This window comes from Pipistrellus hanaki, assembly GCF_964339955.1.
Source record: "Pipistrellus hanaki genome assembly, chromosome: 6".
Lineage (NCBI taxonomy): Eukaryota > Metazoa > Chordata > Mammalia > Chiroptera > Vespertilionidae > Pipistrellus > Pipistrellus hanaki.
The window spans coordinates 17,050,654-17,075,372 of NC_140508.1; the positions used below are offsets into that span (position 1 = coordinate 17,050,654).

Consider the following 24,719-nt stretch of genomic DNA (forward strand, 5'->3'; position numbering starts at 1 on the left):
TCCAACTGACTACCCAAGTCTCCACAGGTCCTGTGCCCACTGATACCTTCTCCAAGCTGAAGAACAATATGGGGGAGCTACGTGAGGATTTTGGCTGAGGACCTGGGGGTTGTGGGGGCTAGGGGGTGTCTGGGCTCTGGACTCACCAAGGCAAAGGGGCTGCCTCAGACAGCTTTCCAGTACCATGTGTCCTTCTCCTAAATGCCTGGCATTTGAAGACATTCTCACTGAGGAATTTCATCTATTTCCTCACCCAGCTCTAGTCACATCAGATAAAAACTAGCCCAGAATGCTAGAGATTGAGGGAAAAGATGTGTGTGTGTGTGTGTGTGTGTGTGTGTGTGTGTGTGTGTGTGTTTGCTTTGGGCTTCTGTTTACCAAAGCCCATTTTTCTTAATCGGAAGAAAATTGACCTCCCAATAAGGTAACCAAATTCTCCACCATGTGGCATTGTGGCACTTTTACTTTATTTGATAAATGCGTTCACATTGAGGGTGTCTAAGCAATAACGGACCCTGGTTAGAGCAGCTCAGGCTTTCAAATGTTCTGGTGAAAGCAGATTGGCCCAAATTCCAGTTGCACACTGAGCATCTTATCCCCGATTCCTTGTGAAGTTGAGAGCACAGTGCAAAGAACAGTTTCATCCCTGCTGTTCTGCGATCTGCTGTGTAACAAACCAACCCAAACTTAGTAGTATTGCCCAGCCAGTGTGGCTCAGTGGTTGAGTGTGATCTAGGAACCAGGAGGTCGCAGTTAGATTCCAGGTCAGGGCACATTCCTGGGTTGCAGTCTCCATCCCCAGGTTGGGGCATGCAGGAGGCAGCCAACCAGTGATTCTCTCTCATCACTGATATTTCTACCTCTCTCTCTCTCCCTTCCTCTCTGAAATCAATATATATATATATATATATATATATATATATATATATATATATATTAAACTTAGGAGCATGAAACTATAACCATTTGATTCCACTTAGAATTTCTGTGCCAGGAATTTGGACAGGGCAAAGGGAAGGTGGCTGTGCCTGCCCCTCCAAGTCTGAGGCCTCCTCTGGGAAGGCTTGAATGGGTGCTGTTCCTTGGAGGCGTCTTCACTCCCACAGGTGATGCCCGGGCTAGGATGACTGGCTCCAAACGTGAGCTGGCTGACAGGAATGCCCACCCGAGGCCTCTCCGTGGCAGGGTGTGGTGGCCTCAGGAGGATTCGGACTTCCTATCTGGGGCTCCAGACTCAGATGTTCTAGTTTATAGATTGGAAGCTACCTGGCCTGTCATGGCCTCATCTTTGAAGTCCCATGGCATCACTTCCAACACATTCTGTGATTACAAGTGAATCACAAGCCCACCTCGATTTCAGGGTAGAAGGCCTAGTCCCTGCCTCTCCATGGAGAGTGTTATTAACCTGTGGGCGTACTTTAAAACCACTACATCTGCTCTTATGAAGTTTCTATGAAAATAAAGAGGCCTTAGGAGGTAATCTTGAATATGAACTAGCCCTAGCTGGTTGCTCAGTGAGCATCGGCCTGAGGACTGAAGGGATCGAGGGTTCGTAGTCAAGTGCCTATACCTGGGTGGCAATCTTGATCCCTGGCCCAGGTCAGGCTGAGGGCAGGAGGCAGCCAACCGATGTGTCTCTCTCACATCAATGCTTCTCTCTGTGTGTCCCTCCTCTCTCCTTTCCACTTTCTCTAAAAATCAATGGAAATATATCCTTGGGTGAGGATTTTTAAAAATGAATATGATCTTGAAAGATAATAACAAGGGCTATGTGGGGGAAAGAGCATGCATGAAAGTCTCCTTTGCTCGTTTGTTAGGGTTCCATATTCAGATGTTCCATAGTCAGATGTGCAAGAATTATGTAGGTTCTTTATTTCCTAGAACTTATCCCATCCACTTCCAGAGCCTTGCCTCCCCCCCCAGTGAGGAGACATATGATTGCTAATTTACAGCATTTCAGCCTCCTTTGGTTTAATTAATCACTCTCTATTTAAAAAAAAAAAAAAAATCTTTACAGCAAAGTATTTAGTAGTATCCAAGCTTGATCTCCCTGTCTGCTTTCCTTTCTCTTTCATAAGATGCTACCTGGGTAAAGGGACAGGTGACTTTGTTAGGTAGGTCCCTCTCTACTCCTGCCCATCCTATATAATAATAGCAAATTGTCCCCTCGACACGGAGTTCAAACACTCGCTATGATATGCACTGACCACCAGGGGGCAGTGCGGAACATGGCAGGTGTCTGCGACACAGCGCTGTCAGTGGGTGGCAGTGGAGGTGCTGCCAGCCCCAATGGGCCCTGATGAGAGCAGGACCACAGTGGGATGGTGGAGCAGGTGAGCTAGCAGTGCGAGGCCAAGGTGGGTGTGAGCAGGGCCCGATCACCCCTCCGTTGGCCCCATAGATGGCGACCAGCATCCATTACAGAGAAAGGGCAGATCACAATATTAAAATATTTATTCTAATTATTTTTTCTTTTGATGTGCACGAACCTGTGCACCAGGCCACTGGTCTTTATATCTAGTGGCCGAGGGACCGTGGATCAGGTCCACATGTGGGCAAATTGGTTTGGCTGAGATGCAGCTTGTGGAATCCATCTGTGTGAGCCTTGCTGGTGTCACACTGAACTCAAGGTCTTCCCCTCACTCGGTAAGTCAGGTGGTCTCTTCTTATTGACTCATGCCACCCTGACTCGTGCTGGCACTGTGAGTCCTCTGGCTCCTATCTGGTCCTTGGCCCAGCAATGTGCCCTGCAGCTCTGTTTCTGGCATTTCCCACTTGCCATGGTGTAAATTCCCCAGCCACACTAGATTATTTTAGTGACATTATTGTGATGTTTTTAAAACATAGCTGCACATTCTTTGACACTCTTTCCTTTGAGACGGGATGTCTCTACTCATTCCTTGAAACTGGGCAGATATGTGATCACTAGATTATGACTAAAATTGGTAACGTGGCTCCTCAGGCGAGATTATAAAAGACCATCAAAGCTCCCTCCTAGTTACATTGAAATACTCAGTGTTAAAACATCAGCTGCCACACTACACGTCAACTGCCCCCAAGCAGCCATGTTGTGAGGAAGCGGAGGGCACATAGAGAGTTCAGGTGGAGGTGCTCTAGGCAACAGTTCCCATCTTTCAGCATTCCAGTCCAGGCACCAGGCATGAGAGTGCACATGCCTGGAGATGATTCCAGTCCCAGAAATGTGAATAGTATTCCTATCTGAGACCTCAGACATCATAGAATAGCACTAACTCATCCCCCCAGGACCTGTTCTGAACTCCTGACCCTCAGAAACCTTGGGCATAATAAAATGGAGAGGTGGGACCAACACACTCTCAAAACTGTGGTACCACAACTCATTCAGGACAAACCTAAGGGTAAACGGCAGAGATGAGAATCCCACCCACACAGGACAGTTGTGAGTGAGACAAAGAAATGGAAAGGTCCAGACCCTGAAGATCTCCAAAAGTTAGCCACCAGGTTTGTTAACACCCCACACCACAATAAGAGAGGTTTGCTGGAACTATGAAATTACAAAACAACCCTAAATTGTGCCTTCCTTTGAAAAGTTCCAGAAATCTAATTTAACATAAAAACGAGAACCAAAAAAATTACTCAAGTCAAAACCTGTACAAAATTATTATAAGAAAGAAAGTGAAGAAGGAAAAGGGTACAAGCCAACAACAATCTTAAATTTCAAAATGTTTGTGATCTACTTTTTTTTTTAATTTAAATCAATCTTTATTGTTCATATTATTACAAAAGTTCCTCATTTCTTCCCCCTTTCACCAGGTTCCCACCCCACCCTCCACCCCCTCCCCACCCCCCATTGTCCTCATCCATAGGTGCACAGTTTATGTTCAGTCTCTTCCCGAATCCACCACTCCCCCTTTCCCTAATAACTGTCAGTCCACTCCCCTCCCGTATCTCCGACTCTACTACAATCAACAGCTAATATTGTTCATCAGGTTTTTTCAATCTCCTTTTTTTGTTGTTGATGTTGTTGTTGTTGTTGTTTTTTTAATTAATAAACTTTTACACTTCTAAGAATAAATTTTAAAATCTAATAATTTTAAACCTTGTTTTTTCTGCCCTGGGAATTGAGAAGGAAACTTATTTACATGTAAACTTGCCCTTAGGTTATCAAAAGGTGTAGCCATTCAAATGTAAATGAACACATTGTTTAAAGCACACCTGTCAAACACAAGGCCTGTGGGCCAAATCCGGCCCGCCAGGCCTTGCAATGTGGCCCGCACCGCGCTGTCATCACTGCACTCCGCTGCGTTCCATCACAATGATGCGCAGTGACATAGGAGGCTTGTGATCTCGCAGGCCGCCTCGCCGGCCGCCGTACTTGCTATCTATTATGCATGCGCATAGATAACAAGTCACACGAGATTCAGGAGGCGTGACCTATAGTCCGGCATCCGATGTGGTTGTGCCGGTGGCAGAGCAGAGGAGAGAGTGAGTGTGCGGGCATAAAAAATACACAGCAGAAGCTGCCAGTTCCTGGCATAAAGTGCAGGCATAAAAATCGCAACAGAATCTGCTATCTATACCCAGCCAGGCATTTATTGACTGACTTTTTTTTTCTCCACTCCATCTACCAAATCAAGCTATCCCTGTGCAGTTTTCAACTTTTTCCTTCTAACGCAGATTTCCAATAAACTACATCTTTTACTGCCAATATTGATCCCAAAATGTCCAGGAAAAGAAAAGTTGACGGTGAAGGCAGACAATTTAATGACAAATGAATACATGTTTGTGCTTAGAGAGGGCAAACCAGTGTGTATATTGTGTTATGAGACAGTGTCAGTGAGAAAGAGTACAATATACGTAGTCATTTTGACACCAAACATAATGTTAAGTATGGCAAATATACTTTGGAAGAAAAGCATAAAATTGTTAAAGAACTAAAAGGCAAACTACAATCACAGCAGCAAATGTTTACAAAGGCTACAGCGAAAAATGATGCTGCAGTGAAAGCAAGCTTTATAGTGGCTGGAGAAATTGCCCGTACTTCAAGGTGTTTTTCAGAGGGTGCCTTTTTGAAGCAATGCATGCTAAAAGTGTGTGAGCAAGTATGCCCAGACCAGATACAGAGTTTTCAAAATGTCAGTTTGTCAAGAAACACCATTGCAGATAGAGTTCAAGAACTCTCAGGAAATCTATCATCACAGCTGGCCGAACAGGCATGCAGTTATCTCGCTTTTTCACTTGCTATCGATGAAAGCACAGACAACACTGAAACAGCGCAGCTGTCCATCTTTATACGTGCTCCGAAGACCGACCTCTCTGTCACTGAGGAACTTTTGGATGTAGCTGCCATGCATGGGACGACGACTGGTAGAGATATATTTGAGGCTGTGGAGAAATCTATAAATAATTTTAAATTACCCTGGGAAAAGTTGGTGGGGCTAACTACCGATGGCACACCTTCAATGTGCGGAGAAAAGAAAGGCTTGGTTGGACTAATGAAGGAAAGAATGCAAAAAAGTCACTGCCACACACCCTTGATTACTTATCATTGCATTATCCACCAAGAGGCTATGTGTGGAAAAGTTCTGGACATGAATGACATAATGACCACAGTCATTAAAACTATTAACTTTATACGGGCACGTGGCCTGAATCATCGCCAGTTCCAGCAGTTTTTACAGGAGGTGGGTGCAGAGCATGGAGACGTGCCATACCACACAGAAGTAAGATGGCTGAGCAAAAGCGCAGTCCTCAAAAGATTTTTTGAGCTCAGAGAACAAATTGCTCTTTTCATGGAAAGTAAAGGAAAGCCCTTGCCTGAACTGTCGGATCCCACCTGGCTATGTGATTTTGCTATGATGTGTGACATATGCGAGCATCTCGCCCAACTGAATCAGAAGCTGCAGGGACGCAAACAAGTCATCACGAAGATGTCTGACATGATCACAGCATTCCAGCGTAAACTTCAACTATGGAAGTCCCAACTGGAACAGGACAATCTTGCCCACTTTCCCGTTTGTTTGAGTATCTCAACCACTATTTCTGGTACTTTTCCTTGCAGTCGGCTGGCTACCAAAGTTAGCCGTTTACTAAGTGAATTTGAGCGGTGCTTCTCTGACTTTAGAACACAGCACTCAGGCTTTGACATCTTTGCCAATCCTTTTACAGTTGATGTCAACAATGTGCCCCATCACCTTCAGATGAAGATAATCGAGCTTCAGTCTGACAGTGGCCTGAAATCAAGGTTTCAGGATGTTGAAATTGAGGACTTCTACCCTCTACTGCCCCCTGACTCAATGCCAGAGCTCCGACTTCATGCTGCCCATATTCTATCCATGTTCGGGAGCACCTATCTTTGTGAACAGATGTTTTCAATAATGAATCTGAACAAAAATAAGCACAGATCATGCATTACCGATGACAACCTCCATGCTGTTTTGCGGGTTGCTACAGCCCAAGAAATAAAACCGAACATTGACTCATTGATCCGGGGAAAACGGGGTCAGACATCTAGCCAGAAAACAAAACAATGAGCATTTTAGGTACATTCCAATATTACTGTTTTGCTTGATAGCATGTGAGTTGGTTAACAGCACTGTTAAGGAAAAGATTGTTCCACTCATTTTAAATTCACATTTCTGGTGAACGTTGTCAGTTTATGACTGTTCAGTAAACCATTCGGCCCGCGATTTAGGCTGGATTTTAGATTTTGGCCCCTTCTCTGATTGAGTTCGACACCCCTAGTTTAAAGATAGCTGTTGGTTGGAATTGGATTACCTGTTCTGGGTGGGAAGGGCTTGTCCTCCCCTTTCCCCATTAAAATTAAGGTGTTAGCTTTAAAACCTCTTTTTGGCAAGATACCTTAAACTTTCAGAACTTTAAATTTTTCAGATAGTAAATCAGTTACTTAGCATTTTCTCAAATCAATAATACCTCCACATGCCCAAGGATACACTTCACACAAAAGACATTTCCAAATAGATCAACCAACCTCATCCAGACCCCACACAAGGCACTCACAGATCAACACCCCAGCGCTATACTAACTCAACACATCCAGATCTAAGCCTTCATCACTTGATTCAGCAGACCCTCAAGTTCTCCCAAAAGTTTCCAGCCATGTCTGAGAGGCAGCCCTGGGGCCTGGGCAGGCGAGGAGCGAGCTGCTCTGGGCCCAGCCACTCCGGGCCTGGCCACTCCCGGCCTGGCTGCTGCTGCTCCGGGCCCGGCCGCTCCGGGCCTGGATGCTCCCAGCCTGGATACTCCGGGCTTGGCTGCTGCTGTTCCGGGCCTGGCCACCCTGGGTTTGGCCGCCTCCGCCCCAGGCCTGGCTGCCACTGCCCCAGGTCTGGCTGCTCCAGGCCTGGCTGCTGCTGCTCTGGTTCTGGCTGCTGCTGCTCCAGGCCTGGCTTCCACTGCCTTGGGCCTGGGCACTCTGGGCCTGGCCGCCGCCGCTCCAACATTCTGGCCTTTTTTTTTTTTTTTTTTTAACGCATTTATGTTGCAATGTTGGCTGCTGAGTTGAGTTCTGCCTTAGTCTTCGATTTTTTAAGATCTTCTTTGTATTCTTTCTTAAGTAATTTTACTATCTTTTGCTATAACTTGATTTCTTCACATTGAAAACTTCGGTTTCTTCCTCCTTGTCCTGGAAGCTCAGCAGGCTGGCCTGCAGCACCCCTTTGTTCTCCACAGCCTCCTGCGAGGCTTCAGCCTGTTGCCAGAGTCGGCACCACCCAGGAAGCAGCTCCCGGCCTAGGCTCCATGGCCCGAAATCCACAGTTGAGGTCCCAGTGGCACCCTGCCCCCCCCCGGGGGGGCCCCCCGTCGCCCGGCTTCTTGCTGGCGCCCAGCTGGCCGGTGTCCGGCAGCGGCTCCTGCTCCTCATCGCGTTCCTCCAGTCTGGAGCTTTTTTCTCCTTCCCACTCGGAGAGTCTAGCATCAGAGTCAACAGACTGTCCTCTGCTCGCAATGTGCGTGACTCCGGGGGCTCTGCCCCTCTCAGCTCCCCTGGGATTCCACCTCACAGCCCCGTCTTCCCCTGCCTGAGCCTGGGTCCCCAGGGTCTGGCCCAGAACTGGGGTTCAGAGCTGCCGGTTCTGGGGTTCAGCCCAGGCCGGGGCTTTTACTTCCTTCCTGCTAGGGAATGCCAGGCAGGCACCCAGCCTTCTCCTCCTCTCCGGCTCTGTCCTCTCCGTACCTTAGGCTTTTTCAGCTCCTCTGATTTTCCTTCTGGTTTTCTCTTTCCTTCTTGTTGTAGAATTTTCAGTCAGTCGACTACCCGTAGCTCTGGGCAATGTCCATTTTATATTTTAGTTGTATTCCATTGAAATTGTTGTGTGCGGCTGCGGTTAGGTGTTTACCTGTGCAGCCATCTTGGATCCTCTGATCTACTTTTTACATCAGTGCAAATAGAATTTTACAATCTTTTCTAACTATACTCAAGTGATAATGATTATATTTTAAAAGGCTAAAGGATGGATACATAAAATTAAATAATCCCAGGATTGTGGAGTTTCTCCTGGATCTACAAAAAGGTAAACAGCATCTCAAAGATAAAGTTTCTAAGAAGCATAAGTGACCATGAGCAAGGCAGTCATCAACAGTGTCCTTAAGTCCTGGCCAGTGTGACCCAGTGGTTGAGCATCGACCCATGAACCAAGAGGTTCCTGGTTCAATTCCCAGTCAGGGCACATGCCTAGGTTGTGGGCTCAGTCCCCAATCAGGGACATGCAGGAGGTAGCCAATCGATGTTTATCTCTCATTGACGTTTCTGTCTCCCTCTATCTAAAACATCAAAAAATATATGTATTTTTAAAAAGTTTCCTTCAGGCCATACTCAGAAACAGGAACCAACTCCTGTTATATCAGAAGAAACCCAATCCAAGGGAGGAGTATGTGTGTATATGTGTGTGTGTGTGTGTGTGTGTGTGTGTGTGTGTGTGTGTATACCCATGCGCACATGTAGGAGAGGAACTGGCAAACTGGCAACCCAACAGATTTTTTTTTTTTTTACTTTAAAATTTATTTTTAATATTTTTACTGAATTTATGGGGGTTATACTGGTTAATAAAATTACATAGCTTTCAAGTGTCCAATTCCATGATACATATCTATATGTTGTATTGTGTGTTCACAGCCCAAAGTCAAATCTCCTTCTGTCACATTTATCCCCTCCTTTACCTTCTTCTACCTGCCCCCACCCCCTTCCCCTCTGGTAATCACCATACTGTTGTCTGTGTCTGTAAATTTTGTTGTTTTTTCTTTTGCTTAATTTCTTCACCTGTCTCACCCAGCCACCAAACCCCTCTCCTGACAGCCTTCAGTCTGTTCTCTGTGTCTATGAGTCTGGGAAACCCAATAAATTGACAGATGACTATGCTTGTCAACAACACTCTTCTGAAAGCTGAAACAAAAATGATTCCTCACTTTAAACCTGGACTGAGTGAATGGTGGTACTTTTGCCAATAAGAATAAAGTCGGACAAATCAACAAATGACAAGTGCTGGGAAGGATGTGTTCATGGGCTATGCATATATGCATATAAATTCATTGGTTAATCTCTTCACACCATCACCCCCTTCCTCCTGAGATTCATCAGTCTGTTTTGTGCTTCTATCTGTGGATCTATTTTATTTATCTGTTTATTTTGTTCATTAGATTCCACGTATGATTGAGATTATATGATAATTATCATCCAAGCTGGCAGAGGGGGCAGTGAGGGGTGAACAGGCCAGCAGGGGGAGCAGTTGTGGCAACCAGGCTGGCAGGGGGGCACTAAGGGGTGACCAGGCTGGCAGGGGAGGGGCAGTTAGGGGTGACCACGCCACCAGGGTAGGCAGTTAGGGGCAATCAGTCTGGCAGACAGGTAAGCAGTTAGGAGCCAGTGGTCCTGGATTGTGAGAGGGATGTCCAACTGCTGGCAGTCAGACATCTCCGAGGGGTCCCAGATTGGAAGGGGTCCCAAATTGGAGAGTGTCCAGGCTGGGCTGAGGGGTACTCCCCTCCCCCCCCCTTTCCCTCCCCCCCCCCCCCCCCCGTGCACGATTTTGCACACCAGGCCTCTAGTAAATAATAAATTTTAATTCCATATACTTTATCTAATTAGGAATCAAGCATTTGAGAAATGAAAGTGAAAGATAATCACTCTGGGACCTATATTTTTTTTCTCCCCAAGAATACACGTGCACAGTTATACATAAACAGGGTACTATTATGCAGGCTGTTTTGCAACTTAGTAATGGCAATAAATATCTATTGGACATTTCCCTACAATTAATACAAACACGTCTCTTTCTGACTCAGTTACATTTTATATGAGCTGGAGATTTATCGTTGCTGGAGACCCTGATGGGCTGCCCAGAGCTCCCCTTTTCTTAGGGCCAGTACACCCGGAGGCCATGAGTGTCCGCCCTGGCTATGGCCTTCCCTGGCACACTGAGTCAGAACCATCCTTTGTTGTTGTATCAGCACTTTTTACTCTGAGATGCTGCTGTTGAGGATGTTCATAAGTACATAATCTCCCTCCCTACAGGGCCCTAGGAGAAATGAGGTGAAAATTTACATCTCCTATGATCACAAGCTGTAAATATTTTTGAGAATTCTCTTCCAGCCTTTTCCCTGTGTACGTATAATTTATTTTTACATCTATTTAGGACCACCCTGGGAATACAGTTTTATATCCTTGGCTTTCACTTAACATTAAATTATAAACGTTTCTCCAAGTTTTATGCAAACAAGGTCCTGAAGCCTCTGAGCTGGAAGGAACGTTAGAATCAGGCGGATTTTACAAGACGAGGCACCAGAGGGCTGAGTTGTTTGAGTTTCTCCAACATATTTTAATAATCTATCTGCAATCCGGTGAAGCTGATGCAAAGCGGGAAAGGCTGGGCCTATTGGTTGCTCTGTGTACACATCAACCAAGGCGCGTGCCTCTCTGTCCCACAGAAACTGGACTGCCAGCAGACCTCGCCTGCCCCAGGCTGATCGCTGACAAGTATGTAATCCCTATCCCTCCACACCTTTCTGTCAACATCCCTCCCTCGGGAGAGGTTCAAGAGCTAGATAGGATCTGGACGCCCTAGCAAAGCTGCCAGGCCAGCGTGCTTCGGAGAAAAGCTGCCTGTTCTGTCTTGGGCATCTAGGTGTTGTGTGGAGCTGGCATATTTGTACAGTGGAGGTGGAAGGGGCGTTGGCGTTAACACGCATACCCGAGGTGAAAGCACGGCCAAGTCTGGGACATAATCCCCCGCAAGATTAGTCACCGAGTGAGGCATCTATTTCCCCACATGGCATGCCATCACTAGGTACTACTTTGGAAACAAGACTGCATAATGCAATCTGAAAGACTGCACGGGTGTAGATCAAGACCAAGGCTCTGTATATAGTTAAAGGACCTGGAATAAGTCCCTCCCTGGCCCTTCGTTACCTGCTTCGTAAGGAGGGGCTCCATGGTGCCCACTTGGTAGAGTTGTAACACCTCAGCATGCATGTGAGCACTCAATGAATAGGAGTTGCTTATTAACAAACTTCCTTTTTCCCTCTGTGACAGTCCAAGACACATAGTAGGACCTCAATAAATATTTATTGCCTGAATATGGAACACAAGCAAATAAGATCACACATTTTGAGACTAAACAACTGAGTCTGCAACAGTAATTGTAATAACTGTTGTCTACACACGAGTCTAGAAAAGCTAGAAACCAGGTTTCTTGGAATAGAAAATTTCATATTCTCTTATCCCATCATTAGTTCCATTTTTCCCACAGATGTTTTCAATTTAATTATAAAGACGATTGCTTTGACTTTACTCTCCACCAGGAGATGAAGATAAATACTACCCTTTCAGACACAGCCAGCTGTGATTCTAAGTCGTTTTTCTTATCATACAGGAATATTGGCTAAATTATTTTCTTCATTACAAAAATAACAGTTCATGAGAGACAATTTTGGAAGTAAAGTAGGAAAGAAAAAAGTATAGCCAAAGTGTCTCTACCAAGAGCCAACAGCTGTGAACTTGTTGGTGTATTTCTATGCACACTTTTGCAGTTCATTGTGGTTTTACTTGGTATCTTATTTTATTTCCAGCTTTTAATTCCTGACTGTGATGAATTACAGTTTTCCAAAGCATTCCTCCATTATTCAACCTGTTGTCAATTTTTCACAATTTCAAATAGTACTGTAATGAATACATAATTGTTCATAAAACATTTTTGCAGTTAAGAAAATATTTCTTTATCTACATTCATAGAAGTGAAATTAGTATTTTAAAGAGTATGGACATTCTTGGGTACACACCAATTTGAGAGGCACTCAAAATTTATTGGAAAAATTTGTAATCTTTCACCAGTCCTGGATATTCTCATGATAATTGGTAAGCAATTATATTTTAATAAATGTTTATTTACCAATGGGGCTGAATTGTATAAAATATTTATTAAATACCTGTGGTTTCTCCTTAGTGGGGAATATTATTTTGCCCATGAATTTTGGAGCTGTGATATGATTTTTACTAAATGATACTATAATTTAAGGATTAAACTTTTCTAAAATAGTTATAGAATTTTTGTCTTCCTATCAGCATTTTCATTTTGTTTATATGTCCTTTTAGAACTAAAGAGGACCTAATTTATATTAAGTAACCTAATATTTTTTATGAATCTCTTATTGACTTTATCTTTTCAATGACCTTTCCTATTCAGAGATCAGACAAATATTTGCCTCTATTTTTTCTAGATTTTTTCATAATTTATTTTTTTCTGTGAAAGGGAGGTGTGTTTTTACTAGTTTTAAATTGTAACAAAATATAAATAAAATTAAAAATTTTATTTTAATCATTTATTTCAGTGTACAATTCAATAACACTAATTATAGTTACGTTATACAATCATCACCACTGTCCATTTCCAAAACTTTCATCACCCCAAACATAAACCCTGCACCCATTAAACAGTAATTCCTCATTCCCTCCTTCCCTCAGACCCTGACAACCTCTCATCTACTATATTTCTTTAAGAATTTGCCTATTTTCTTAATTTGACAATAATTTGACAGTCTGTTCAATGCTTCTTTGCCTCTGTATATATCTTTTTGTTCATCAGGTTATAAAATTTTTAAGGTTCAACCATCTTGTAACAAATGTCAGAATTTTGTTCTTTTTTATGAGCAAATAATATTCCATTGTCTAAATATACAATATTTTCTTGATTCGTTCACCTATTGGACTCAAATGGGTTGTTTCTATCCTTTGGCTACAGTGAATAATTCTGCTACAAACATTGGTGTACAAGTTTCTATTTGAGTCCCTGTTTTGAATTTTTAAATACATTTCTAGGAATAGAATTTCCGGGTCAAATGGTAATTCCATGTTCAGCTTTTTGAGGAAATGCCAAATTGCCTTATTTTACATTCACACTAGCAATGTAGTAGGGTTCCAATTACTCCACATTTGTGTCAACACCCTTTTCTAAATTATTGCCATCCTAGTGAGTGTGAAGTTGTAGCTCATTGTGATTTTGTAATTAAACTTATTGGGGTGATATTGGTTAACAAGACCATCTAGGTTTCAAGTGTACATTTCTATCGTGCAAGATCTGCATAGTTCATTGTGTGCTCACAACCCAAGATTAAATAATTTTCATCACCACATATTAGCCCCCTTTAACCATTAAATAGCCCCCACCCTCTTCCCTCTGATGGCCACCAGACTGTTGTCTGTTCATATGAATTTCAGTTTTACATCCCACATCTGAGTGAAATCATATGGTTCTTAGCTTTTTCTGACTGGCTTATTTCACTTTGCATAATGTTCTCAAGGTCTATCTATGTTGTCACAAATGGCAATAACTCATTTTCCTTATGGCTGGGTAGTGTTCCTCAATATATATGCACCACATCTTCTTTACCCAATCTTCTTTGGTTGTTTCCATGTCTTGGCCATTGTGGATAATTCTGCAATGAACATAGGGATGCATGTATCTTTGTGAATAGATATTTTCAAGTTTTTTGAGTAGATACTCAGAAGAGAGATTTCAGAGTCATATGGCAATCTCTGTTTTACTTTTTTGAGGAACCACCATACTGTTTTCTATGGTGGCTGTACCAGGTTACATTCCCACCAGCAGTGAATGAGGTTTCGTTTTTCTCCAAAACCTCTCCAACTCTTATTACTTGTCTTGTTGATTATAGCCATTCTAACAGGTATGAGGTGTTATCTCATTAAGTTTTTGATTTGCATTTCCCTAATAGCTAGTGAAGTTGAACATCTTTGCATATATCTGCGGGCTGTTTGTATGTCTTCTTGGGATAAGTGTCTGGCAATTTTTTAATTGAATTGTTTGTTTGGTGTTGAGTGCTATGAGTTCTTTATCTATTTTGGATATTAACCCCTTGTTGGAGTTGTTTAAAATATTTTCCATTTGGTTGATTGCCTTTTTGTTTTGTTGACAGTTTCTTTTGCTGTGCAGCAGCTTTTTAGTTTGGTACTCTCCCATTCATTCATTTATGCCTTTACTTTCCTTGCCTTTGGAATAAAATTCATAAAATGTTCTTTAAGACCAAGGTTTATGTTTTCTTCTAAGTCATTTATTGCTTGAGATCTTACAGAGGATAAAAATCATATGAGCTTATCAATAGATTCAGAAAAAAGCATTTGTTAAGATACAACATATATTTATGATTAAAACAATAAATAAAGAAGTAAAGTACCTCAACATAATAAAGACCATATATGACAAATGCTCAGCCAATATCATATTCCAGGTGAAAAACTGAAAGCTTTTCCTCTAAAATCAGGAACATGACAAGGATGCTCATTCTCACCACTCTTATTCAATATAATTCTGGAAATCCTAGCCAGAGCAATTAGACAAGAGAAAGAAATAAAAGACAACCAAATTGGAGATTTAAAAAAAAAAAAAGTGTTTTGCAGATTATATAGTTCTATATATAGAAACCCCTAAAAACTCCACCCAAAACTATTAGAAACAATAAACAAATAGTAAAGTTGCAGGATACAAAATCAATGTTCAAAAATCCACTGCTTTCCCATATGCTAAGAATGAAACTTCAGAAAAAGAAAAAAACAAAAACAATTCCTTTTGCAATTGCAACAAAAATAATAAGATACCTAGGAATAAACTTTACAACACTGTGAAGGACCTATATACTAAAACTACAAAGCATTATTAAAAGAGAATGAAAAAGACAAAATAAAATGGAAAGATATTTCATGTTCATGGATTGGGAGAATCAACAGAGTTAAAGTGGCTATATTACCCAGAGCAATTCAGATTTAATGCAATCCCCAACAAAATCCCAATTTCATTTTTTAAAGAAATAGAAATAGAAAAAAATCATCAGATTTGTATGGAACCACAAAAGACCCCAAATAGCTAAACCAATCCTGGTGGGGGGGCAGGGGGAGGCGGAGTGGGGGATGAGCTACAGGTAGGTATCACACAACCTGACTTCAAATTATACTGCGGAGCCATTATAATCAAAACAGCATGGTATTGGCAGAAAAACAGACACACAGACCAATGCAACAGAATTGATAGCTCAGAAATAAAACCACATGTATATGGGCAAATAACTTTTGACAAAGAAGCCAAAAACACACAATGGGGGGAGGGGGGTCTCTTCAATAATTGGTGCTGGGAAAATTGGAAAGCCACATAAAAAAGAATAAAACTAGATTACAGTTACCCTGGCTGAGTAGCTCAGGTGGTTAGAGTGTTGTCTCCATACACCAAGGTTGCAGGGATTTTAAAAATATTTTTATTTATTTCAAAGAGGAAGAGAGAGAGAGAAAGAGAGAGAGAGAGAGAGAGAGAGAGAGAGAGAGAGAGAGAGAGAGAGAGAGAGAGATTGAAACATCAGTGATGGGAGACAATCATTGATCAACTGCCTCCTTCACACCCCCTATTGGGAATCAAGCCCACAACCCTGGCATGTACCCTTGACAGGAATCAAATCTAGGACTCTTCAGCCTGTAGGCTGACACTCTATCCACTGAGCCAAACCAGCTAGGTCAGGTTTGACACCCCCTCTCCCCCCAGTCAGAACACATATAAGAATCAACCAATGAAGAAATGTATACATAAGTGGAACTATAAATCAATGTTTTTCCTTCTCTCTCTCTCTCTCACTTCCTCTCTCTCTAAAGTAAATAAATAACTAACTAATTTTTAAAAGAACACTAGGTTACAGTTTGTCCCCATGTACAAAAATTAATTTAAAATGGATCAAAGACATAAATATAGGATCATTGTGATTATAATTTACATTCCCCTAATAACTAGTGATGTTGAGCATATCTTTGTCTGCTTATTGGTCATCTATATATATATTTCTTAAGAAAAATGTCTATTCAAGTTAATTGTACATTTTTAATCAGGTTGTTTAGGGTGGGTTTTTTTTTCAGGTTTTATCAGAAATACTCTTTTAAATTTTATTTTGTTATTTTGTTATTTTAAATACATCATTACCAAATCCAAGTTCATATAACTTCCCCCTGTGTTTTCTTCTAAGATTCTTATAGTTTTGTCTCTTAAATTCAGATCTTAGATTCATTTTAAGTTAATTTTTGTATATAATATTATGTAAGGGTCCAACTTTGTTCTTTTGCATGTGGATATTTAGTTTTCCCAGCACTATCTGTTGAGAAGATTGTGTTTTCCCCATTGAATGATCTTGGCACTCTCATTTGATGTGAGGTTTATTTCTGGGCTCTCTATTCTATTTCATTTGTTTATATGTCTGTCCTTATGCCAATATCGTACTGTTTCAATTACACTGTAGTTTTGTAATGTTTGAAATTAGGAAGTATGAGTTCTCCAGTTTTGTTCTTCTCATTCCAGATTGTTTTGGCTAGTCTGTGTCCCTTGAAATGCCGTATGAATTTTAGGATGAGTTTTTCCATTTCTGCAAAAATGTCATCAGGACTTTGATAGGCATTGCATTGAATCTCTGGATCACTTTGGATGATATTGAACAATGTTAAATCTTTTTGTCCGTGAACATAAGATGTCTCATTTATATTTATTTAGGTCTTTTTTAATTTCTTTCAGCAATATTTTGCAATAGTCATCACCCTGGGAAGGATAAATAGAGATTGATACAGTTCTGTAACTAGTTCACTCATTCTTTCATTCACTCATTTGTTCATGCAATGAACGTTTATAGAGAGCCAGGCCATGTTGGAGACACAATAATGAACAAACAGTGATATTCTGTAATGAAACATTTGCCAAGGACTTTTCATACACTGGACCCATCCGAGTACCAGAGATAGGAAGACATGTCAGGGTCTGCCCTCGAGGAGTTCAGACAGTGAGGAGGTCAAACATACAAATCAGTAATACAATGGTGATACGTAAGTGCCTGTATGAGAGATATGGAGGCCTCAACTCCAATATGTGTGTGTTGGGCTCAGAGTGAGTAGGGGTCAGAGAAGTGTTAACATTCATGCTATTTGTCTAAGTGCAAAGGTGCCAAGATCATTCAACGGCGGGGGGGGGGAATCTTCTCAACAGACTGAATTTAAGGAACAAAACTATAACAATATTAGAAGAAAACACAGGGGGGGGAGTTATATGAACTTGGATTTGGTAATGATGTATTTAAAATAACAAAATAAAAAATAAAATTATATTTCTTTTTTTATATATATTTTATTGATATTGTACAGAGAGGAAGAGAGAGGGATAGAGAGTTAGAAACATCGATGAGAGAGAAACATCGATCAGCTGCTTCTTGCACACTGAGGATGTGCCCGCAACCAGGGTACATGCCCTTGACCAGAATCGAACCCAGGACCTTTCAGTTCACAGGCCGACACTCTAGCCATTGAGCCAAACTGGTTTTGACTAAAACTGTATTTCTAATAAAATCTGGGGGGAAAAAATAAAACCCAAACCATCTGGTTAAAAATGCAAAATCAACAAATGGCGCTGGGAAAACTGAATATCCACGTGCAAAAGAACAAAGCTGGACCCTTTGTCACTGGACAACATAAACTGTGGCATGGGCCATGTTACAGGGTACCTTCTCAGGAGAGGAGATAACATGGCTGAAGCAGGGACTCCTGAAGAACGGGTGTGTGTTGGAGCCAGGGAAGCCTGGCTGAGATCAGTGAGCGGGGCTGGTCAGGCACCAAAGGCCTCCCATGCCATGCTGAGTTGGAGCATTACCCTGAAGGCACAGGGTGGATGAGCTTGTAACGAAGACGTGTTCAGAGTTCAGCCTAGAAAGATGACTATGATTTTAGGAGGGAGAATGAGCTGGAGACGAAACACAAAGAGAGGCATCAAAGACCAGCCACTGCCATAGTCCAGGCAAGGAACAGGGCAGAGAGACAGGCTTACAAGATACTCAGGAAGTGACTGATCCCCTCTAGCAGGTGTAGGAAAAGGGGAAAGAAAGGATGACACCTCAAAATATCCAAGCCCAGCTCCTACCACCCTATAAGTACAGATATGACTACAGTAAACCCCAGAAAAACAATCCACCTAGGCTTAAGCAGAGCACCAACCAAGAGGCAAATGATTCTGTATTCCCAGGTAACCCAAGTAGAGGCCCTACGCCGGGCGCCTGTGGGAAGTCTTCTTTAAGACTTTCTCACATCCTCTCCCTTGGCCCTCACCTCGCCCCGTGTTTTTAGGAGCCTAGCACTGTTTCCTCCCCCACCTTCTTCCACTGCTCCCACTGCCCTGAGCTGACAGGGAGCCTTCGACAGTCATGTACACAAAGCTGAAATTTAAGTCCCTGCCCAGCGCTTGCCCAAGCTCCTCCAAAGGGCTTGTCTTTGCATGTTCAAAGCAGACAAGAGGCTGTTTGTTTTGGCTGACACACACAAAAAATGCTGATAGAATAATACATGACAACATCATATGACAGGTTTTAGTGTCAGAAACTTTAAGAGTGATATGAAACTGGAAGATGAGGAGAAAGAAAACAAAAGGTAATCTTACCATTTTAGGGGACAAGGCAGTTTGGGGGCATTTGTATATGTCTGACCTTTATGTGGTTATAAGGAGGTGTTTATTCAAGAGAGAAATGCCACAAGCAGAGAAACAAAATCCATCCTATGTTTGATAATGTTGCTTGACATAAACATCTTAAAATAAAACTTCCCATATGATATCATCTGGGTAAAAACTCCATTTTTTTTTTATAGGCACTGTTTTTTCATTGTGTGTGTGTGTGTGTGTGTGTGTGTAGTCCATTCCTGTGTAGTTTAAGAAAATGATGACTAATGGACAATAATTTGGAATTTCCCCACACTAACCTGACCAATATATTTTGAATGGCTCCATTGTGACATATTAACTAAAACTTGTTAACCTGCACTTACTGTTCTTCTCTGTCCATTTAACTTCCCTGGATTGGCTGCACAAGTTAAATTATTAACAACCAGATTTTTTTAAATAGCATATAAGACCAAAAAGAAAGTCTATTAGTGGAAAAGCCTGTCAGAATTTATTAAAAGATTAGATTTTATTATGCCCAGATTTCGTGATCCCCAAAGACCACCAGGGAGCCAAGTCCAATGCAATAGCAGAAAGCCTGTATTCCATGCTAGCATGGGCTCTGTCCCACTTACACCAACAGTGGCGTGGAGGAAGAGAGCGAGCTTCAACACATCAAGGGGTTTATAGGGGTGGTGATGTCACTGCTTTGGCTGATCCTGATTGGTTGGGTGAGGGCTAGAGTCCAGTTACAAAATGGAAGATAGCTCCACCCTGCCCCATAGTACAAAATGGAGTCAGGAGTTAGCCCCGCCCCACCCTGACTTTTCAATTTATAGGTTCTTTCAAAAAATAAATGCCTTTGTTAGCACGTCCAGCAATAGGAAGCCTCAGGGAACTGTCAGACACTTACCCGGCCAGGCCACTGTGCTAAATGAGTTTCATTTCCCACCCCATCTTCTCAATAATGCTGTGGGGTAGTTTTGTTTGTTTGTTTGCTTGCTTGCTTGTTTGTTTGTTGTTACTCTTACCCCACGCACAGGTGCAGAAACTGAGGCACAAGATCACACAGAAGTGGGGAGCTTGGATCCAACCTCTGTAAGAAGAACTGATGTCCCGGCTTTTGAACCATTTTGCTGGACAATGCCCATCTGCACTGGAGGACCTGTAAGCGGCACATCCCTCAGAAAGTGTTGTGGCATCTGCACCATAAGCCTCCTTTACACTATCCCACCTGCTTGGAGGTTTCAAAATTGCAGGTGGGGGAGGGGCAAGACCCACCCAAGGGAAGCAAGCGAAACAATGAATGCTGAACAAATAGTCACATCAACTATTTAGTCACAACTCTTAGTGAGTAAATCGAATCGGGGCTTCTAGGTTCTCTGTCACTGGTTTTGCCTTAAGTCCTACAATTTTTTTCTTTCAACCTGCTTAGCACTGCTCTTTCATACAGAGGCTACAAAGATAAAGTTTTCCCCTGCCCCCAGTCAAATTGTCACAAAGAGCACATTAATCGGGTCCTTAAAGCAGTGAGAGGCTCTGTGTTAGAAGGCAGCCCACACTGTAAGAAGGAAAGCTCAGCTCCAGGCCCACTGATGTTTCTCCAATTGTTGGTGTCATCAGATCAAGTTCATGTGCACTACTGGCAATTTTAAGAAGACATGATATCACACAATGAAAATGTCTTATGAGTCTTATTCTAATTGTAAATATAATGGGTATGGTGGGTCACATTGTGAGATGTATTTCTTGCATGAGTCATACTCAAAAGTATTAGAAAGACAATTGTTCTTTTTTAAAAAAAATTCTCCTCCCCAAATCAGAATATCTCTGGTCCTTTCGGTCCAGTGAGATTCTGTGTAAACCACATAAAAGAAAACATTTACAGAACACTTATAGTTATGAGGGGACCAAGGGAAAGGAGGACACCACCCCCACCCCCTCCCCCACCGCCCCCCCCAGAAACCATGATCCAGTTTTAGTATATGTGCTGCCGAAGCGAGCACCATGATCCAGTTTTGTTTTGTTTTGTTTTGTTCTGTTTAAGATATTTTTATTGATTTCAGAGAGGAAGGGAGAGGGAAGGAGAGAGAGAGAAACATCAATGATGAGAGACTACTAGTATCATTGATCAGCTGCCTCCTGCACACCCTACACTGGGGATCGAGATCACAACCTGGGCATGTGCCCTGACAGGGAATCAAACTGTGACCTCCTGGTTCCTAGGTCGACACTTTACCGCTGAGCCACGCCAGCTGGGCCCATGATACGGTTTTTTGTCATACGACCTTTACTGATAAAGACTGTAGTCTACCAAGTTTTGGCAGGCTGAACAGTATTTATTCAGTAGTGGAACATGTGGGACAAGCCAGACCTTGTCAGTGCTCTGAGCCTGGTTTCCTGGTGGTGCTCAGATTGTCAGCACTGAAACGCTGCCTCTCCTGATAGGCTGCCACGCAATCACAGGAAACACCACAGTAGTGCTTGTCACCATCAATTCGTTACTTGCATGAGTTATACTCAGAAGTATTAGAAAGACAATTGTTCTTTCTAATCGACAAGCTTCTTTGGCCGGAAATTTCTCATGCTCTTGCTGAATCCAATCAAAATCCATCACGCTGGATCTCCTATTTTCCTCCCACTTCACAGCACCTCTTCCCACCAAAATCAGGCTCCTTTTTCCAAATTCTTCCCAGACTCCAAACCTTGCCCGAGGAGCCCAACCTCACACCAGTCCCTGCCTCATCCAATTTTTCTCCAATACCTTTGCAGTCACTGCTTATGGGACCACTTATGGCTATGACTGTACCATTTGGTTCTTTGAGTCCTGGTCCCCCAAACTTGGACCATATGCTCCAAGGGGAGAGTCAGTCCCTGCCAGGGGAAGGACCACCAGTCCCTGAAGGTGACACACCATGCAATGGGCAGTGGGCACTCAGGTGCAGCCTGACTACCATGCATGTGTGGTTCATCTAGAAGACAGGTAGATATTCTAGGAAAGGGGGGTGAAGCATCCTGGGGAAATGTCTGGAGAAGCTAGTATCTGCCTCTCAGGCCCGTGGACTTAACGTGCTCTGTAGATGCAGTCTTTGGCTTAACTCAATAGCTACCGCTATTGCGTGGATAACCCTGCCTTAGCACCCATTTCTTTGCCTGCCCGTTACCACCACCTATCGGCCCTAAAGGAAATGAGAATGAGAGGTGTGTGTTTCTGAAAGAATGTGTTTCTGAGTTCCCAAGAGGCTTTCAGGAGCTGGGAAATTATCACAGGAAAAACCAACATGTAGAGAATTGGATGCCTGATGAATGCTTTTGCCAACAATTCCTGACTCTGTCTTCCTGCCCCTCGGGAAACTTGGTTTAGGGAACTCAAACATGGCCCCAGCATTTGTGAATAAAACAGAAAGACAGAGGTGAGGCCCAGGAGTGAAAATGAGCCCAGCTGGCATGGCTCAGTAATTGAGCATTGACCTATGAACATGCCCAGGTTGCAGGCTTGGTCCCCAGTGTGGGGCATGCAGAGGTCAATGATTCTCTCTCATCATTGATATTTATATAGCTCTCTCCCTCTCCTGTCCTCTCTGAAATCAATTATATAAATTATATATATATAATTTTTTTAAGAGAAAAAATGGCCCAAACTGGTTTGGCTCAGTGGATAGAGTGTCGGCCTGCAGACTGAAGGGTCCTAGGTTCGATTCCGGTCAAGGGCATGTACCATGTACCTTGGTTGCACGCACATCTCCAGTAGGGGGTGTGCAGGAGGAAGCTGATCGATATTTCTCTCTCATCAATGTTTATAACTCTCTATCCCTTTCCCTTCCTCTCTGTAAAAAATCAATAAAATATATATACTTTTTTTAAAAGAAAGAGAGAGAAAATTACCTAGAGAAGTGAGTTACCCACATTCTGAGAAAACCAGTGCTCTACAACCACATTTTCAAGCACTTTGCTCCTGCAGAATTTGTATCCATGAGGCATCTATAAGATTACCTGCCTTTGCCAGGGCCTAAACTATAGCCCATTAGCAAAGCAAAACCACATCTAGAACGTTCTATGGTGCATCCAGCCAATCCTTTCTCTTCCTGTTGCATCAGCAGAAGGACGGCCACTGAAGCAGAATCTCATATGATAAACCAAGCCATTCTCAGAAAGCACAAGTGTTTCCCAAAACAGAATGTAGGTTGTATCCCAAGCCATTGAAAGTGGAAGAGTTCACATTGAAAACTCCTGGCTGTGAGCTGAGGCTGCCACCAGTAGTCCCAACAAGATCTGGCTAGAATGGGCGATGGAAGTTAAGCTCATGATGATTTTCTCAGAAAGCAAGAGTCTAAAGTTGGTCCTTCCCTGTTTCCAATTCTGATGTCTGTCATTGCTTCAAAAAACACATAACACAGTTTTTCCTAATCTTGAAAAACTTCAGGGGTAACTATTTGCCATAAGAAATTAGCTTTCAATGAAAAAAAAAAAAAAACCAACAACAGTCAAACTTTTCTTATTTATCTACCACTGTGTATATAACAAGCCACTCCAGAATATAGAGGCTTAAAACAACTTATTATTAAATTAAAGCAAATTATTAAATTTAAATAACAATGTGTTACTTCTCACCATGCTGAGGGTTGGCTGGATGGTTCTTCTGCTCCAAGTCATGTCATCTGTGGCCACTCAGCTGGGAGGGGCTGGGAGACCCACACAGCCCCTCCCACAGGTCTGGAGCCTCAGCTCCATGGAATGTCTCAGCCTCCAGTGCCTCTTCACCAGGACATCCCGGGCTTTGTTACAACATGGCAGCTGGTTCCAAGAGAATCAAACAGAAACTCCCAGATCTCTTAAGAGTTAGGCCTGGCGCGCACACACAGCATCACTTCTGTTTCGCTGTGCTGGTCAGAGTAACTCACAAGCCAGCCCAGATCCAAGGGAGAGGAAAATAGACTCTCCTTATCTATGGAAGGAGCATTATCACCCACCTACACGACAACCCATAGACCAGTGGTTGGCAAACCGCTGCTCTGGAGTCACATCCGGCTCTTTGGCCCCTTGAGTGCGGCTCTTCCACAAAATACCACGGCCTGGCGAGTCTATTTTAAAGAAGGTGTGTTAGAAGAAGTTTAAGTTTTAAAACTTTAGCTCTCAAAAGAAATTTCAATCGTGTACTGTTGATATTTAGCTCTGTTGACTAATGAGTTTGCCGACCGCTGTCATAGACCAATCACCACTTCAAGAGCATGTCAGACAGGAAGAAACAATGGGTGAGAAAGCCCACCTCAAGTCTTCAGCTAGGACCACCATCAAAGCCAGTTCAGTAGGGAAAATTACTGCTCAAAGCTCAAGTACCTAGAACAAAATTTCTGAAACATTTTTTATGCAAATTGCACCTTTGGTAAATCCCCTCTAATTCTTCTCAGAATACCTTCAAGTATATTATGTAAAATAAATGAGTACAAAGGAAACCAATTATGTTGAACTAGTTATCAAAATATTTTCAAACAAATATATAGAGCATTAATATCTGTAATTATTAATTAGCCATTAAATAGCAGCATATCTAGTAATTAACGGGACTCCAAAGTCAAGATGAGTATAAACAATATTTTGAGATACCTGCAGACAACAGATTTCTATTGATGACAAAATCACAGGCACTGCTAATACCACGATGAGTTGGTGCCTCTGTAACTGAAGGAAATGCTAATTTGTGTGCAGCTTTCCATAAAAATAAAGGTGAAAATGTATTTCTTACTCAGGCTTACAGATCTCAGAGTGTCTGTTAAC

At 42.5% G+C, this 24,719-nt stretch overlaps 1 protein-coding gene across 1 annotated transcript in view; it reads left to right on the forward strand.

The window, feature by feature from the left end:
* The first annotated feature begins 5,307 nt into the window (after positions 1 to 5,307).
* Positions 5,308 to 24,719, forward strand: part of LOC311624161 (general transcription factor II-I repeat domain-containing protein 2A-like) — a 324,681-nt gene continuing 305,269 nt past the window's right edge. The window contains exon 1 of the mRNA XM_084887014.1: positions 5,308 to 6,736. Coding sequence (XP_084743140.1) covers positions 5,328 to 6,512 — 1,185 coding nt within the window. The 5' untranslated portion in view covers positions 5,308 to 5,327 and the 3' untranslated portion in view covers positions 6,513 to 6,736. The remainder of the gene's footprint in view (positions 6,737 to 24,719) is intronic.